Raw genomic sequence first — 15,619 nt, forward strand, 5'->3', positions numbered from 1 at the left:
AGACACCAACGATGACTGTGATTCCAAGAGTGATGAGTCATCAAGCTTTCACAGTGATGATTCAACTTCTAAGGAATTGGCAGGTACTAATGATAGTGATTAGATGGATATACGGTATTAAACCTAACTGAATACCAGTAATTTTGTTTTTCAAAAGTTATATGGTAGTTAAGTTTGTTTAGTGATGTTATTGTTAAGTGTCAAAAAATAATGTGTTTGTTATACTGGTAACTGAAAATAAACATATTTGTGCTTTTCCTTTTGCATATATTTATTTTTTTCCTTTTGTAAAATTGGGATGCGTCTTAGAATCAATGGCATCTTGGAAGCAAAGATATTCGGTATATTAATTTTAAACATTATAGAAAGCAAAGAGCATTACCGGCACAAGTTTAATTAACAAGTTCTTAAATATGGCTCGACATGCAGTGAAACGACCAATCACCACAACATAAGCCACGACTACTACATGATATTTGTGTCCTGTAACCAAACGATAATAATTATGTAATCACGAGGAGAGACGTATAAGAGAACACTTACATTTTTACATAAAGGTGACAAAAATGTGGAAATCAGAGGCATATATTGAAGGAGAGTCCAAGTCCTAGCCATAATTTGGTGTCAGCCTTTAGATCTAACAACCAAAACTTTAAGTCTTTATATAGGTAATTGCCTGTAAAGGTATTACCAGATTGATCAGCAAATTCAGACTTAGCAAGTAAAGCTATGCTGGTGGAACATTTTTGATGAGATCTGGATCTAGTCAGTAAGATTCAAATCTATTTAATACTTGATATCCTTCCCATCGAACATAGCATCTAAGCTGTTTACACAGGCATAAAATATAAATAAAAAGCTTACAGACAGAACTGAAATACAGTTATATAGTCTTAAATAGAAGAGAAGAGAGAACGAGGAAGACCTATAGCTGCTAATGTGTCAGTCCCAATTCTCCTCAACTAGGGCCCCAAGGAATATTTAAAAGCCAAATTCCTTAGTGAAGAGATATGTTTTAAGTCTAGTTTTGAATTTTGGGAAGGATAATGCCATTCTTAAACATACGGGTAAATTATTCCATAATTATGGGGCCATTACACTGAAGACTGAGTTTCTTAATATAGTCCAAATGAATATACTTGAAGGACAGAATTGTCAATAAGTTCTGCTGAGTGGATCTGAGAGCCCTGGAGAAGTATAAGGAAATAACAGTCACGAAAAAAATGAAAATGTCTAGGACCAAAATTAACTACTACTACTACTTAACATTTCTAAAGCGCTACTAGGGTTACGCAGCGCTGTACAATTTAACATGGAAGGACAGTCCCTGCTCAAGGAGCTTACAATCTAAAAGACAGGTGTACAATCTAAAGACAAGTGTAGAGTCAATCTGATAGGGCAGATAGATAGGGGGGCATACTATATTTTTCGAAAGTTTAGGTGCCGAAAGCAGCATTGAAGAGGTGAGTTTTAAGCAGAGATTTGAAGATATGTAGGGAGGGGGCTTTGCGTAGGGGTTGAGGAAGATTGTTCCAGGCATAGGGTGAGGCAAGGCAGAATGAGCGGAGCCTGGAGTTGGCAGTGGTGGAGAAGGGTACTGAAAGGAGGGATTTGTCCTGTGAGCGGAGGTTACGGGCGGGAACATAGGGGCAGATGAGGGTAGAGAGGTAGTGAGGAGCCGCAGACTGGGTGCATTTGTAGGTAAGGAGGAGAAGCTTGAATTGTATGCGGTATCTGATCGGAAGCCAGTGAAGTGACTTGAGGAGAGGGGTGATATGAGTATATCGGTTCTGGCGGAATATAAGACGTGCGGCAGTGTTCTGAACAGATTGAAGGGGGGATAGATGGCTAAGTGGGAGGCCGGTGAGGAGTAAGTTGCAGTAGTCAAGGCGAGAGGTAATGAGAGCGTGGACGAGAGTTCGTGTGGTGTGCTCAGAGAGGAAAGGGCGAATTTTGCTGATGTTGAAGAGGAAGAAGCGACAGGTCTTGGCAGTCTGTTGGATATGCGCAGAGAAGGAGAGGGGGGAGTCAAAGATGACTCCAAGATTGCGGGCAGATGGGACGGGGAGGATGAGGGTGTTATCAACTGAGATAGAGAGTGGAGGAAGAGGAGAAGTGGGTTTAGGTGGAAAGACGAGGAGCTCGGTTTTGGACATGTTCAGCTTCAGGTGGCGGTTGGACATCCAGGCAGCAATGTCAGATAAGCAGGCCGATACCTTGGCCTGGGTCTCCACGGTGATGTCTGGAGTGGAGAGATATAGCTGGGTGTCATCAGCATAAAGATGATACTGAAAACCATGAGATGAGATCAGTGAGCCTAGGGAAGAGGTGTAGATTGAGAAGAGAAGGGGTCCAAGGACAGATCCCTGGGGAACTCCAACAGATAGTGGGATGGGAGTGGAGGAAGATCCATGAGAGTGTACCCTGAAGGTGCGGTGGGAGAGATATGAGGAGAACCAGGAGAGGACAGAGCCTTGGAACCCAAAAGAGGACAGTGTGGCAAGAAGTAAATCATGATTGACAGTGTCAAACACGGCGGATAGATCGAGGAGGATGAGGATGGAATAGTGGCCTCTGGATTTGGCGAGGAGCAGGTCGTTGCAGACTTTAGAGAGTGCTGTTTCTGTCGAGTGTAGAGGGCGAAAACCGTATTGAAGTGGATCGAGGGTGGCATGAAAACATTTTTGGCTAGATCTGTCTGGTGTGCTAATGTTTTTAGCGCATACTAAATGCTAACCGTGTAGACGCCCATAGGAATATTATGGGCATCTACATGGTTAGCGTATGCTAATGCTTAGTGTGTGCTAATACTTAGCACATACTAGAAATGCTAATGCACCTCTAGCGCAGCTTAGTAAACAGGGCCCTAAGTGATGAAATGGTGCCCTAAATGACCAAATTACCACTGGAGAGATTAAGGCATAACCCCTCATACTCCCTCCCTAGTGGTCACTGTCCCCCTCCTAGCTTTCTAAGATGTGATGGTGACAGTACATACCAGGATCTATGACAACTTCAGGGATTATGGCCATTCCTGTAAGAGCATCAAGCAGGTCCCAGGAGTAGCCTAGTGGTCAGTGCAGTGGACTGTGAAGAAGAGGACCCAGGCTCATATCGCATTCTACCTGGTACACTTGTGGTGGAATATGACAGGCCTCCAAAAAACACTAAATACCTACTGTACCTAGGTACTGTGCCTACACCTGCAAGCTTGAAAGCTATTGCAGTGATGTACAGTAGGTATTTTTCTGCTCCTGGAGGGCTTACAATACAATATAAGGAGGTTATGGTGAGATGTGTACCTGGGACCTTTTATGTAAAGTCCACTGCACTGTTCCCTAGGCTGCCTCACTGCTCTGCTGAGATGTGTGTGTGGCCAGTCTACTAAGAATCATGGCCTCCAGACATCCCAATGGCTGGTTTTTGGGTGATTTTCTCTTGGAGGTTTTATTTTCCAAAATGGTCCCCCCTCCAAAAAAAAAAAATACACTGAGCACAAAACATTTAGAACCAAAAAGATAGTCATTTTTCAGGTTCAAAATGGCTGTGTTCACCACTCAGTTTTTGGACCTTTTTAGCAAAACATCGAAAATCGGACTTCAAAAATGACCATAGTTTCTCATCTATGATAGCGCCCAGAATCTTGATGGAATTAATAGTGGAAATCTGTTACTTATCTATACAGAGTACAATAGGGGGTGTTACTTATCATTCTGGAGAAAACAATGCTTTTGATTTTTACAGCCAGCATGATATCATAAGGGGCTTCTGATTCACTGACAGAACACCTTGTGGATTTGGGGGAGGGGGGGTCATGCTGGGTCAGAATCTGAATGTCTTAAGTATACATGAAAAGGGTGAGCTCCAAAGTTTGAACTGAGCTTGCTAGTGGAGCCAGGAATATATTGAAAGGATTGGTGCTAATATTGATCCCTGGGGTACCTAAAATGAAAGAAGAAATTGTTCAGAGATTTAATCCTGTCATTTCTCAATAAAGGAGATGGGACTGAAACTAATTTAGAACTGTACTGGACAATCCAATATCAGCTAGTCTGCCCAAAAGGAGAGTGTAGTCAACCGGGTCAAATGCTGCAGAGAGATCGAATGAAATAAGTAGGACTGTACTGTACTGTCCTGAACTAAATCTGATCGAATGAAAGTAATCACACCTAAAGGGTTGTCTCAGTATTATGATGTTATTGAAAACTTGCTTGGTGAAGATGCACTACAGTAGTCTAATCAATATTATCTATTAATTGAGTAGATAATATTTTATTATCCATCTTAGAAATAAAAGAGAGATTTAATACCAGGGAATAGCTTGATGTCAGCAATCTACTTTCCTTCAAATTCTTCAGTCTACGTTGAATTAAGCAATTTTAAAGAGATCAGGCACTGGCCTACTTTCAAAGCTGGAAGAGATCATGTAGTGGAGATAAATCACCTAGACTTGTCCTCAAATTACTACTACTATAAATCATTTCTATAGCGCTACCAGTCGTACGCAGCGCTTCACAATTAGGCGTTATATAAATTAATATAATAAATATAAAAAGATTATCAACTTATTTCATTAAAAATAGAGATGATGGAACCTTGTGGCACAGTGGTGGACCATACTGATAGCAATGTTTTGTAACAGAGAGAGAGAGAGAGTAGATGGCAGACTGAAATTTGGAAGAGTATTATTCAATACCAATGAAAGATTTGCAAGAGGACTGCTAATGAGGGGCCCACTTGACTTGAAGAGGAAGTAATGGAGAGTCCTGGGAAGCACATACTGTAGGTTTTCTATTTTCCATGAGAAATGAATGGCCAACTCGAGGTTTGGGCTCTGCAGGGTCTATAAGGATTCAAAGGATTCCAAATAGCCTAGCAGAATGAGTTACTTTTTTAATGAGTTTAGGGAAGAACTCTTTCTTAATGTTTGAAATTGCCACTTTGCATACCTTTGCAAAACATTTACAGGCTTCAAGAAGTTTGGGAAATTTAAATTTCCACCATCTCTATTCATGATGGCAAAATTGATGCCTCAAAAGTCAGAGAATGTAATTATGCTGTGGGTCTTTCTTTATTGATATGAAAGTTTGTATTTTTTTAGCAGCAACTTTTTCTAGACCAGATCATAGGGCATCATTCCACAGTGCCACTTGTTCGTTAATAGAGAGTATGGTAAAATGGTCCATGGATAAACTGACATTGGCAAGACCTGCTGCACATGGTGTGTGAAGGTTCTTAGCCCTTTTTTGTCATCTGCTTCTGGGTCTCAGCCTTTAAAGTACTTTTTATATCACTAGTAAATAGGTAATGATCTAACCCGACAGAAACTATGGAAGAAAAGATTAAATAGTGGAAAAGATAAAATCCAGAGTACTACTACTTATCATTTCTATGGCACTACTAGATGTACGCAGCGCTGTACACTATATGTGTAGATGAGGTAATATGTCATTTCAAACCCAGGTCATAGGTGAAGGATAAGAAATCTTTTACAAAAGGGAATTTAGGATTATCAATATGAAGATGGAAATGAGTAAGAACGAAGCATTGATCCACAGGGTCTAAGGATGGTGTGTTCTACTGAGGGATGTGTAGTCCTATCAGTCTTTTAGTTGCATACTATGGGGGTAATTCTATAAGGAACCATATAAATGTAAGCACGTAAATACTGGTATTCTAGTCATTTACATGCATGCTGTAAAATATATAAATAAAAAGCGAGTCTCGGGGCAGGTGTAACTTGGTGTGGCAGGTTTGTTATAAAATAGGCACAGCATATGCACTTATGTGCCTTGACAACCTAGTTACCCTCTTTGCGTATAAGTGTATATAAAACAGGGTAGTTAGTGTTGTTAAAAGATCTCTTTTGAGATCAGTCTCTATTCCATTCAGGATTAGGGCTGTTCAAAAGGTTTTCCCTCTCTCACACTTTGCAAATAGCAGTCTTAGATTTCCTGTTCTTTACTTTGGACTTGGCTGTCCAGGAGTACTCTTGTCCAAAAGACAAAGGAGAATTTAAAAAGAGGCATCAGAAAACCACTCTACTACTACTACTACTTATCATTTCTATACTCTCATGGTATATTCACTGGAAAACAGAATAAAATTACCTTAAAGCATACAGAACAAACCATTAAGAGGTTCTCCGCAGGCATTCTTCAGGCACCCCCAAAAGATTCCTTTGTTCTGCACTGATGGCCCCCAGATTTTCCAGAGCTCTGCAACTTTTGATCTATTTGTGCTGTACATTATACACATTCCCTATTTCTGCAGAAACAGCTTCTACCTACTTAGGACAAACAGCAATGATGTAGATCATTCTGCTGTTTATTTTATTTTCTAAGAAACTATATTTTTCATGTAAACTCAAAACTCTGGAGAAAAACATTTTGTTGTCAATTTTCAGACTGTGTACACTGGACTAAGCTTACAGGTACTTTTCACTGGAAGACTCTGTACCAAAGTCAAAAGAGACATATATGTTTTACTTTTAAATTTGCCAGGGACACAAACGATCTGTACACATTTGCACCCATGTTCAGGGTGGACAGATTTTCTTCATTATATAACACCTGCTGAGCTGAAAATACACTGTCCGAGTCATTTTCTGATCCCACCCAAATCCTTCTCTAGGAACGCTTTCCTTAAACTCAGCTAAGAGTACACACATTGTGGAACAACATACAGACTTTTAGGAAGATTGAGAGAGGGCAGCAGTTTACAGACAGCCAATTTACACATAAGAACTGCCATCCAGGTTAGAATAATGGTATCCTGTTACTAATAGTGTTCCTCCCAGGTCACAAGTACCTCACAGGATCCTACAGAATAGATTCCATTCTGTTCACATTCACACCCAAGAATAACCAATGGCTTTCCCCAAGGCACCTTGTTAATGAGGATGGGTAAATGGACTTTTCATCCAGGAGCTTGTCCAAGCTTTTTTTAAACCCAGCTACTCTAACTGCTTTTACCACATCCTCTAGCAATTAAATTTGAGAGCTTAATTGTGCATTGAGAGAAAAATATACTTTCTCTGATTTGTTTGAAATACGCTACTTAGTAACTTCATAGAGTATCCGTTTTTGTTTTTTTGAAAGAGTAAACAATCAACTTGTATCCATCTGTTTTACTCTAATCATAATTTTATAGACTATCATATTTTCTCTCTGCTGTCTCTCCTCCATCCTGAAGAGTAATATCCTCTTTAGCCTTTCCTCAATTGGAAATCATTCCATCCCCTTTATCATTTTGGTCACTCCTCTTTGTACTTTTTCTAATTCCACAATATCCTTTTTTGAGATGTGGCAACCAAAGCTGTATATACCCCTCCGGATTCTATAAATGGCGCATTGAGCTGCATGTGCAAATTTGGGCATGTGTAGCTTAATTGAATAACAAACCAATTAGAGCTGATAATTAGAATCCTAACAAGCAATTATTAGCGCTAATAGGATTTAATGAGCAGTTACGTGTGTAAATTTAGGCGCTGAATCAGCACCTACATTTTACGCTTGAGTCCGAAAAGGGGGCACAGAAATGGGAGGGTCATAGGCAGAATGGAGGCATTCCTAGAATTTACATTTCAGTTGGTACAAATGGCTGCTCCAAAAGTCAGGCACGATTCCTGATCATAAGCGCTATTCTATAAACCATGCCTACCTTTAAGCGTGGTTTAGAGAATAGTACCAAGTGTTATTTTTTTTGTGCCAATTTTTTAGGTGTCATATATAGAATTTAGCCCATAATACTCAAAGTGCAGTTGCACCATGGAGTGATACAGAAGCGTTATGATAGCCAACATTTTATTCTCCATTTCCTCCCTCATAAGAGCGAAAATTCTGTGTGCATTTTGACTGCTGCTCTACACTGAGCTTTAATATTGGGTCAAATTCTATAAATGGCACCAGAAAAATTGAAACAAAAAAAAAACCATGCTCTTAGTGCAGTTCTATAAACTACGTCTACAGATAGGCGTAGTTTATAGAATATGGCTACAGGCCGTTCTTGCGACTAAAATGTAAGTGCAACCATTTAGGCCACCTAAAACCAGGGCTAAATACCTGCGCCTACGTTAGGTGCAGATCGAGTGTATTCCATAATAGTGCATATAGTTTTTTGAAACACCCACAACCCGCCCATTCCACGCCCATGGCCATGCTCCCTTTTCAGCTGCGTGCATTAGAATTTACGTGCACCACATTACAGAATACGCCTAGAATGGTGTGTGCGTAAATTCTAATTAAAGCCAATTAGTGCCACTAATTGGTTGTTTAAGTGCCAATTATCGGTGCTGATTAGCTTGTTAATCAATTAAGTTGTGTATGCAATCTGGCCATGCATCCAAATTAACGTGCACAGCTTAAGGCACCATTTATAGAATTTAGGGGATTGTCTAAAATGATGTTGAGATACTTTTCCTGGGTAGTGATTCCTAATAAAGAACTAGCCTCAGGAAACTAAACAAATTTCTGTTTGTCCAGATAAGTAGCTTTGAAACTTGTCCGCTTTATGCTCACCAGGTTATGTACTAGAAAAGATGAGGCAACTCTGAATTTTTGTGGGACAGAACAGGGTATGTAAAAGGGAGATAATGGGCCTTACTCAATGAAGATTTCTTTCTACAGGCACTGAGGGGCTGATGATTAGAAGCAAACATGGGTTCTAGAGGCCGACAGCACCTGCATTTGCTCCCGCCCGATGATCAGAGCCAGCGAGCATGTATAATAGAGCGCTTGCTGGCTCTGAACATTAATTGCATGCAAATGTATGCAAACAAGGGTCTCCCGATTTCCTCCCTCATTATCAGCAGGCAACGCACCAAACACAGACACTGTTACAGCTGCAAACCCTACGCCAGATCGGAGCTGGCGTTAGGGTTTGCAAGCAAGGGAGTAATGAGGAAGACCCATTGAAGAGGTTTGAGAGGTCCGGGATTTTCTCCCAGACCTGTCAAACCTAAGCCCGAGCCCCCAAACACAAGACCTGGAGCTCCGGTGGACCTTCAGGCCCCACCACCCCCAAAACACAAAAACCCTAGTGGTCCAGTGGGACTGCTAGCTTCCCCACTCCCACCCCTCCACATTGAAAAAAAAAGCCCTGGTGGTCCATTGGGACCACTATCTAGCTAGCTAGATAGCTCTCCCTCTCCCCCTGGTGGCCTACCTCTCTATAGTAGTAGTAAGTGGAAGAGGGAGGAACTAGCACTCCCTCTCTCCTCTTTGGGTGCCTTCCCAAAATGGTGGCATCCCACCCAGCCTGGAGCATCCTGGGATATGCTGGGTGGGGCTTAATATCCATGTTACGGTTAAGCCCCGCCAAACACATCCCAGGATGCACCAGGTAGGGTGGAATGCTGCCATTTTGGGAAGGCACCTGAAGAGGAGCGAGGGCTAGTCCCTCCCTCCTCCACTTACTACTACTATGGAGAGATAGGCCATTGGGGGGGGGGAGACAGCGAGGGAGGGGGTGGGCAGGCTAGCTAGCTAGCTAGCGGTCCGACTGGACCACCAGGGAATTTTTGTTTGATGTGGATAGGTGGGAGGGGAACAAGTTAGTAGTCCCACTGGACCACTAGGGCTTTTGTCTTTTGGGGGGGGGGCAAGGAGGTCCAACGGACCTCTATGTCTTGTGTTGGGGGGGGGGGGGTGTTGGTTTTAGGTTTGAAAGGTCCAGGAGAAAATCTTGAACCTGTCAAACCTCTTCTGCTGTTTGACAGGTCCGGGCTATCAAACAACTTCTGCGGGATGATTGTGGCTTTGGTACATGCCCAGGCACAATCCTCCTGCAGAAGTATCCTTATGATCAGAGCTAATAGTGTGCATAAATTTGTATGCTATTAGCATTGATCATAGGGGCGTTGTAGCCCCGTGCTGTTCTTGTGCTATTTTTAGAGCGATGTTTGGAACAGCGCGGGTCTTCTGATCATTGGCTCGTGAATGAGAAAAGGTTCTTTTTTTTAGATGAACCTATGATAAGTTCCCAGGGTTTTTTTTTTTTTGCTGATTTCTTCATCCACTTCTTTTAATTCTGCTTCTGCTAAAACAAATACCTTTCAGAATAATAACAAAGCCTCTTCCTGTTGTTATGGTAGCACATAAGTTTACAGCTGCCCAAAGTTTTACAAAAATAAGAATGAGTTTAGTTTTCTACATTAAAAACCCCCCAAAACAACATATCCCTCATATTACAGAATTCTGAGACACATGAGAATGTTTTAATTTGAATAGTGCCTGTCTTGCTATTATACTGATGGATAAATTAAAGCAAATACCATGATCAATTTGGTGCCCAGGGTTTGCTATTCGCTTTTGCCTTCTGCTGGTTAACAGATGGCATTGCTAATGTTCTTGTGCTCATATTTTATTCTTTTGTTAATTGTCTTGGCCTCATTGGATGCAGACTAACTTGAAAATAAGCATGGAGACATGTCATTGGCTGACCGCAATCCTTCCCATGAGCACAAAGACCCGATAGTGGTGGAATTACAAACATTCAAATGGGGAGCCATTACATCAATGAGCCTCACTGACATGAGCCCTTCTACCCTATTTTCTCTTCCCAAGCTTCATCTGTTTTCTAGCATATTAGAATGAAAGGTTGGTGTCTACCTTATAGGCCACTTTGGAAGGACATCTTTTGCCAAGGCCTAGAGGTGGTGACATGAGAGTCAGCATTTCATACATCTCAGTGTAATGGATGCGGCCACTGCTCATGGAAGGGGGAAGGGGGCAGGAGGAAGGAGAAGGAACAGGAAGGAAGGAAATGCAGAGACAGTGGGAGAGAAAAGAGGCATACCCAAGATAGCCAAACAAACAAAAACAAAAACAAAACACAGAAAACAGGAGAGAAAAGAAAACAAATAGAAAAGAACAGGAGACCCATTAATCAATGCAAGTTGTTCGCTATCCATACCTGTGCAGGTTTATACCTTGCCACCATCGCTGCCGCACATATCGGAAAACCCTGTGCCAATTCAGGCCTTGTATTTCCCTGACTTCTGTGTTATCTTCTTGACCGTGTCCTCTTGTCAAGTTTCTGTATTTTTTTTCCATTTCTTGCTTTTCCACTCTGGTTTTCCAGTTCCCAGGGCTGCGTGAGAGCGGTATAAACTGGATATATGACACTCAAACAATGGGTTACAGAAGACGCTTTGGTGAGGGTAAGTGTTCCGTGTCTCATCACCTTTCAACTGCTCATCTACTTTAGCTGCTTCTCAATGGCATGAAGCAGATTTGTCTCTTATAACCCATGTTTGAATGGTCGTGTATCCCTTGGTATCTATGCAATGCAGGAATGGGGCCTTGCATAGAAAATATGGGCATGGCTAGAGTTCAAAGTAATAGCCCAATGGTTTCCACTTGGCTTTGTGGAGCAAGAGGCATCTGGCATGCACTAGTGCAAAGCATGCTCAAGATTGAAAGCAAATCAGAAAGCCCCCGCATGCACCCTCCCACCCTCAGCTCTCCGCCATCATGCGACTGCGAGATTCGCCAAGTCCGAGTTTAAAGAGTCAGGCAACTGTCCCACAGTCTTATACTTTATCTCCTTTAAATCCTTTTGGTTCTGTGCAGGCAGTGGTTGAACTAGTACTGTGCTCCCTCTCTGGTCTGTTCATATTATCCTTCTTGCAATTCATTGATTCCTAAATCCTACACTTCTTAAACATACCTATCCAGAACTGTGAATAGCTACACCCAGTAAATGCAGGGGGTACAAACCAAATAGACCTGAATGTATTTGTTTTGAACAAATTTGAGGATTGGTATGGGATATCTTAGACCAGAATGGATAGGGAGGGATTATATTGGAAATATAATTCCTCAATAATTTATTTTATCTTCCAGGTCAGTAAATGTAACCCTGTAATAAAGAATACTTTGCATGTCATAACAAGACATATTATGATACAGTACAACATGACAATGCAAACCCTACCATAAAACAATGCAATGAAACACTCCATATCATAATACAGGGGTCTTCAAAACTAGTCCTTGTGAGACAATAACAGGTCTAATTTTCAGGATAACCAAAGCATGCATCTGGTTCACAGACACAAGCAGGTCTCATGAATATTCACTATCAATATCCTGAAAACCAGGCCTGTTAATAGCTCATGAGGCACAGAGTTGAGGATCACTGGCATTGTACTTATATTTTTTAATTCACCTGTTCACAATTTGATACCAATGTATCTGTCACTTCTTTTCCTCTAACTGAAATGTTGCATTTCTTCTTTTCCTTCCCTTCTCTTTATAACAGATTGTTCTCCTATATCTTACAGTGATAATTAGCATCAGGCACTAGGTCAGAAATTTCAGCCATGTTTGTGAACAGTATATCAGGTTAAATCATCTCTTTCAGTGTAACACTATGTAAATACCCATAGCATTTACTTGTGCCTCATTGTTGCATCTCGCATAGCAGCCTGTTAAATCACCATGGTCAGTACCTCATGCTAACTACCACTGTGCCATCTTTTTCGATTTTCACTCTCTCCTTTTAACTTTCTTTTTCTCGCCCACCTTTTGAGGCCTAGTTTAAATTCTAAATTGCATATTCTGCTAAATTCTTGGGCAAACCCAGGGTTCTGGTGTATTTTCAGAACTGTAAGTGCTGCTAGTTTGCTAGCACTGCCATTGATGTGTCGAGCAGCTGCCCTTACCAGTTAGGGAAATCCTGAGGATTATTTAGTTGGCCTGAGGAGGAAGGAACACAGAATGCTCTGCACTGAATTCCCCCCTCCCCCATTTATGACTTGAAAGTTCTAATGGCTCATGTTCATAGTGGGAACGATTAGCCTCTTTAAACTCAGAGGAAAGCAGCATGGGGTTCCCTTGCGTGGCGTTGTGGAGCAGAGGAGGGAATGGGAAGATTATGCTGTGTCCCCACTGCTGGGTCATGGCTGGGGATGGGTGCCAAACCTTGCACGCCATCCTGTAGGGGCAGTTCTCTCCCAGGCCCAGTGGAGGCGAAATCACTCGTATTAATATGTACATATCCTTATAGGGTATCCTGCCGCTGTAAAAGAAGCACAGGTGTATTAATCAGGACACACAGAGAACTGAAGAGAGATGTGGAGAGGAATCAAATGCCAAGAAGGGAGAGCACCATCCAGAGAACTAATCGAGAACATATCTTCCCTGAACTTCATGATTCTGGTAGACTGGACAGAATGTCAATGGAAGGGATGAAGGTACATTTAGCCTATATTGTAGTTCTGCTTCCCCCACCTCAAAGGGAATACCATACTATTGAATTATTTTTTTTACTTTTGGGAGCCGTATTTCCACAGCTCTTACTATAGTGATGGATTTCATCCCACTCACCAATTATCATAAAAAAATAATGAGATACAGAAGATATCAGCTATGATAATACCTTATATCTTTTTAAGGAAATTAAAATGCAGTCCTCAAACTTTCACTTTAAATTCTTATTATTGTTATTTATTGTGGAATCTGTTACTGATATTCTGAATAGGTGAATGATCTGGTCCTAACTCCAGATTTATATTTTAGGTGTGGGATAGGAATTGAAATCTAAGCATGAAAGATCAGTTCTAATCTAATTTCTTGTCCTGCATTCTGGAGTGCAGAATTCAAAGCATTGCTGGATGATATGCAATAACATCTTTCTTTCATTAATGTCATTACCATCAATAATTCAACTTTTATATTCTAAGCACTAGTATTATAAATGGGGAAGGGGTTGGCTCTGCTTATAGTACAGTTTTATTGCAACGTTTAGGAAATAAATTTTAGTTGCAGTCCATCAACCTGCCACTGATGAAAAAATGGAATTGGATCAATTAATTGCTTATAACATAGGGGCCCATTTACAAGGCTGTGTTAAAAAGTGGCCTGTGCTATTTTTAGCACTTGGGTTTTCCACACATTGAGGCCAATTTTAGCGTGGCTGTAAAATGGCCACAATTTTTTTCCATTAATGGCCACATGCTAATTTCCCAATTAGTGCGTGGCCATTAGTGCGTGGCCATTATTTTTACTAGGTGGTAAGGGCTCCCACGCTAGTCAGGCAGCATGCAGCAATTTACCCGCACTACCCAATTAGAGCAAGGCACACCTTCTCTCCCGTCTCCAAACCCTGCCCCATGCTAAAAAATACTTGATATTTTTTTAGCGCACCAATCCCAGAACTACTGCAGGATGCCTGAGTGTGTCCCGAGGTATTGCCTTTTTAGTGTGCGGTAAGCTCGCGTTTTTTTCTTACCACCACTTTGTAAAAGGGCCCCACAGTTTTCCTACAAGTCTTAAGATGGATATTGAAGATCAATAGCCTGTTATTGATGTGATAAATGAGTGCTGGGTTACATTTTATTATCCTTTCTCTTCACTCTAGGATAGCATTAGGAGACCATTACCCAGATGTATAGTTTTATGATAGGCTTTTGTAAGGAGTTGTGCTAGTTCATCATTAGCCATCTTTATCTCTATATTGTTTAGATTCCTGAAACACTTACAGCAGTGGTGCCCAAATCTGGTCCTGGAGGCACCCCAGCCAGCCAGGTTTTCAGGATATACACAATGAATATTCATGAGAGAGATTTGCTTGCTGTAGAGGTGGGTGGTCAGGTGGCTCCGTCACAATAAGGTTGGAGAGTTCCGGCTCTTGAAATCGCCAGATGGCAAGACATGATGCCATGTCAAGCTTGAACGCTTGGGGTCCCTTTTACCAAGCTGCGGCAAAAGGGGGTGTGCGCTGACTTCGATGCGTGTTTTTCACACGCGTTGAGGCCTCATTTTACTCCGTAGCAGGTAAAAGGGAAATCTCTCTTTCCTGCAGGAAATGGCCATGCGACTGGTTACACTCGAGCGCTACAAAAATAAATATATTTTTGTAGCCTGGGATATGACAGCACGCTAGGGGTGGGAAGAAATGACGGGCTCTTCCTTTTTAGCAAGCGGTAAGCCCACATTGGGCTTATTGCCGCTTAGTAAAAGGGGTCCTTGATTATTAACCTTATGTACTAGTAATTTTACTCGAGCACTGTGGCTTGTGTACCCCAAAAGTGACTTTATCTCCAGTGTTTACACTCAGATGGGTCTTGAACAATCTGCATGCAATCCTAGGCTTTCTTGCCAATGTTTGGTAGAGTCGTGTTTGCTAGCATCGGAATGAGCTGAATTTTGCATATACTATGTACAAGCTGGAATTTGTCTACTAACATCTGGGATTTATTGATCCGAGTCATTAAAGTGCTGGAGTATTTCTACCTGCACCTGGGACTTATTAACTGAATTTTTGGGAATACTCATTTTATGTTAAGGTTTGAGATTTGAACATTTAGAAGCTCAGATAAAGTGAGCCTAATAATCTAAGACTCTGTGAATATTGGTCTTGGGGGGGGTAAGGTGGTATATGATTTGGAAGGATTTCTGAGGGTAGGTGGTTTTATTAGATTTTATAGTAGTATTGCAAATAGTTTATGGTTTTGATAAATAAACATTTAAATACCGGTAATAATTTATGTTGTCATGATGAATATTCATTGCGGATATCCTGAAAACCTGACTGGCTAGGGTGCTTCCAGGACCAGGTTTGAGAACCAGTGTCTTTCAAGGTTCAGCAGGGATATGCTACCAAGACATACATG

At 41.4% G+C, this 15,619-nt stretch overlaps 1 protein-coding gene across 1 annotated transcript in view; it reads right to left on the reverse strand.

Moving 5' to 3' along the window:
• The window catches only part of CACNA1E (calcium voltage-gated channel subunit alpha1 E), a 786,482-nt gene that overhangs the window by 49,824 nt on the left and 721,039 nt on the right, over positions 1–15,619 (reverse strand). The window contains exon 38 of the mRNA XM_030206580.1: positions 10,611–10,707. Coding sequence (XP_030062440.1) covers positions 10,611–10,707 — 97 coding nt within the window. The remainder of the gene's footprint in view (positions 1–10,610; positions 10,708–15,619) is intronic.

Source organism: Microcaecilia unicolor, chromosome 6 (genome assembly GCF_901765095.1).
Source record: "Microcaecilia unicolor chromosome 6, aMicUni1.1, whole genome shotgun sequence".
Lineage (NCBI taxonomy): Eukaryota > Metazoa > Chordata > Amphibia > Gymnophiona > Siphonopidae > Microcaecilia > Microcaecilia unicolor.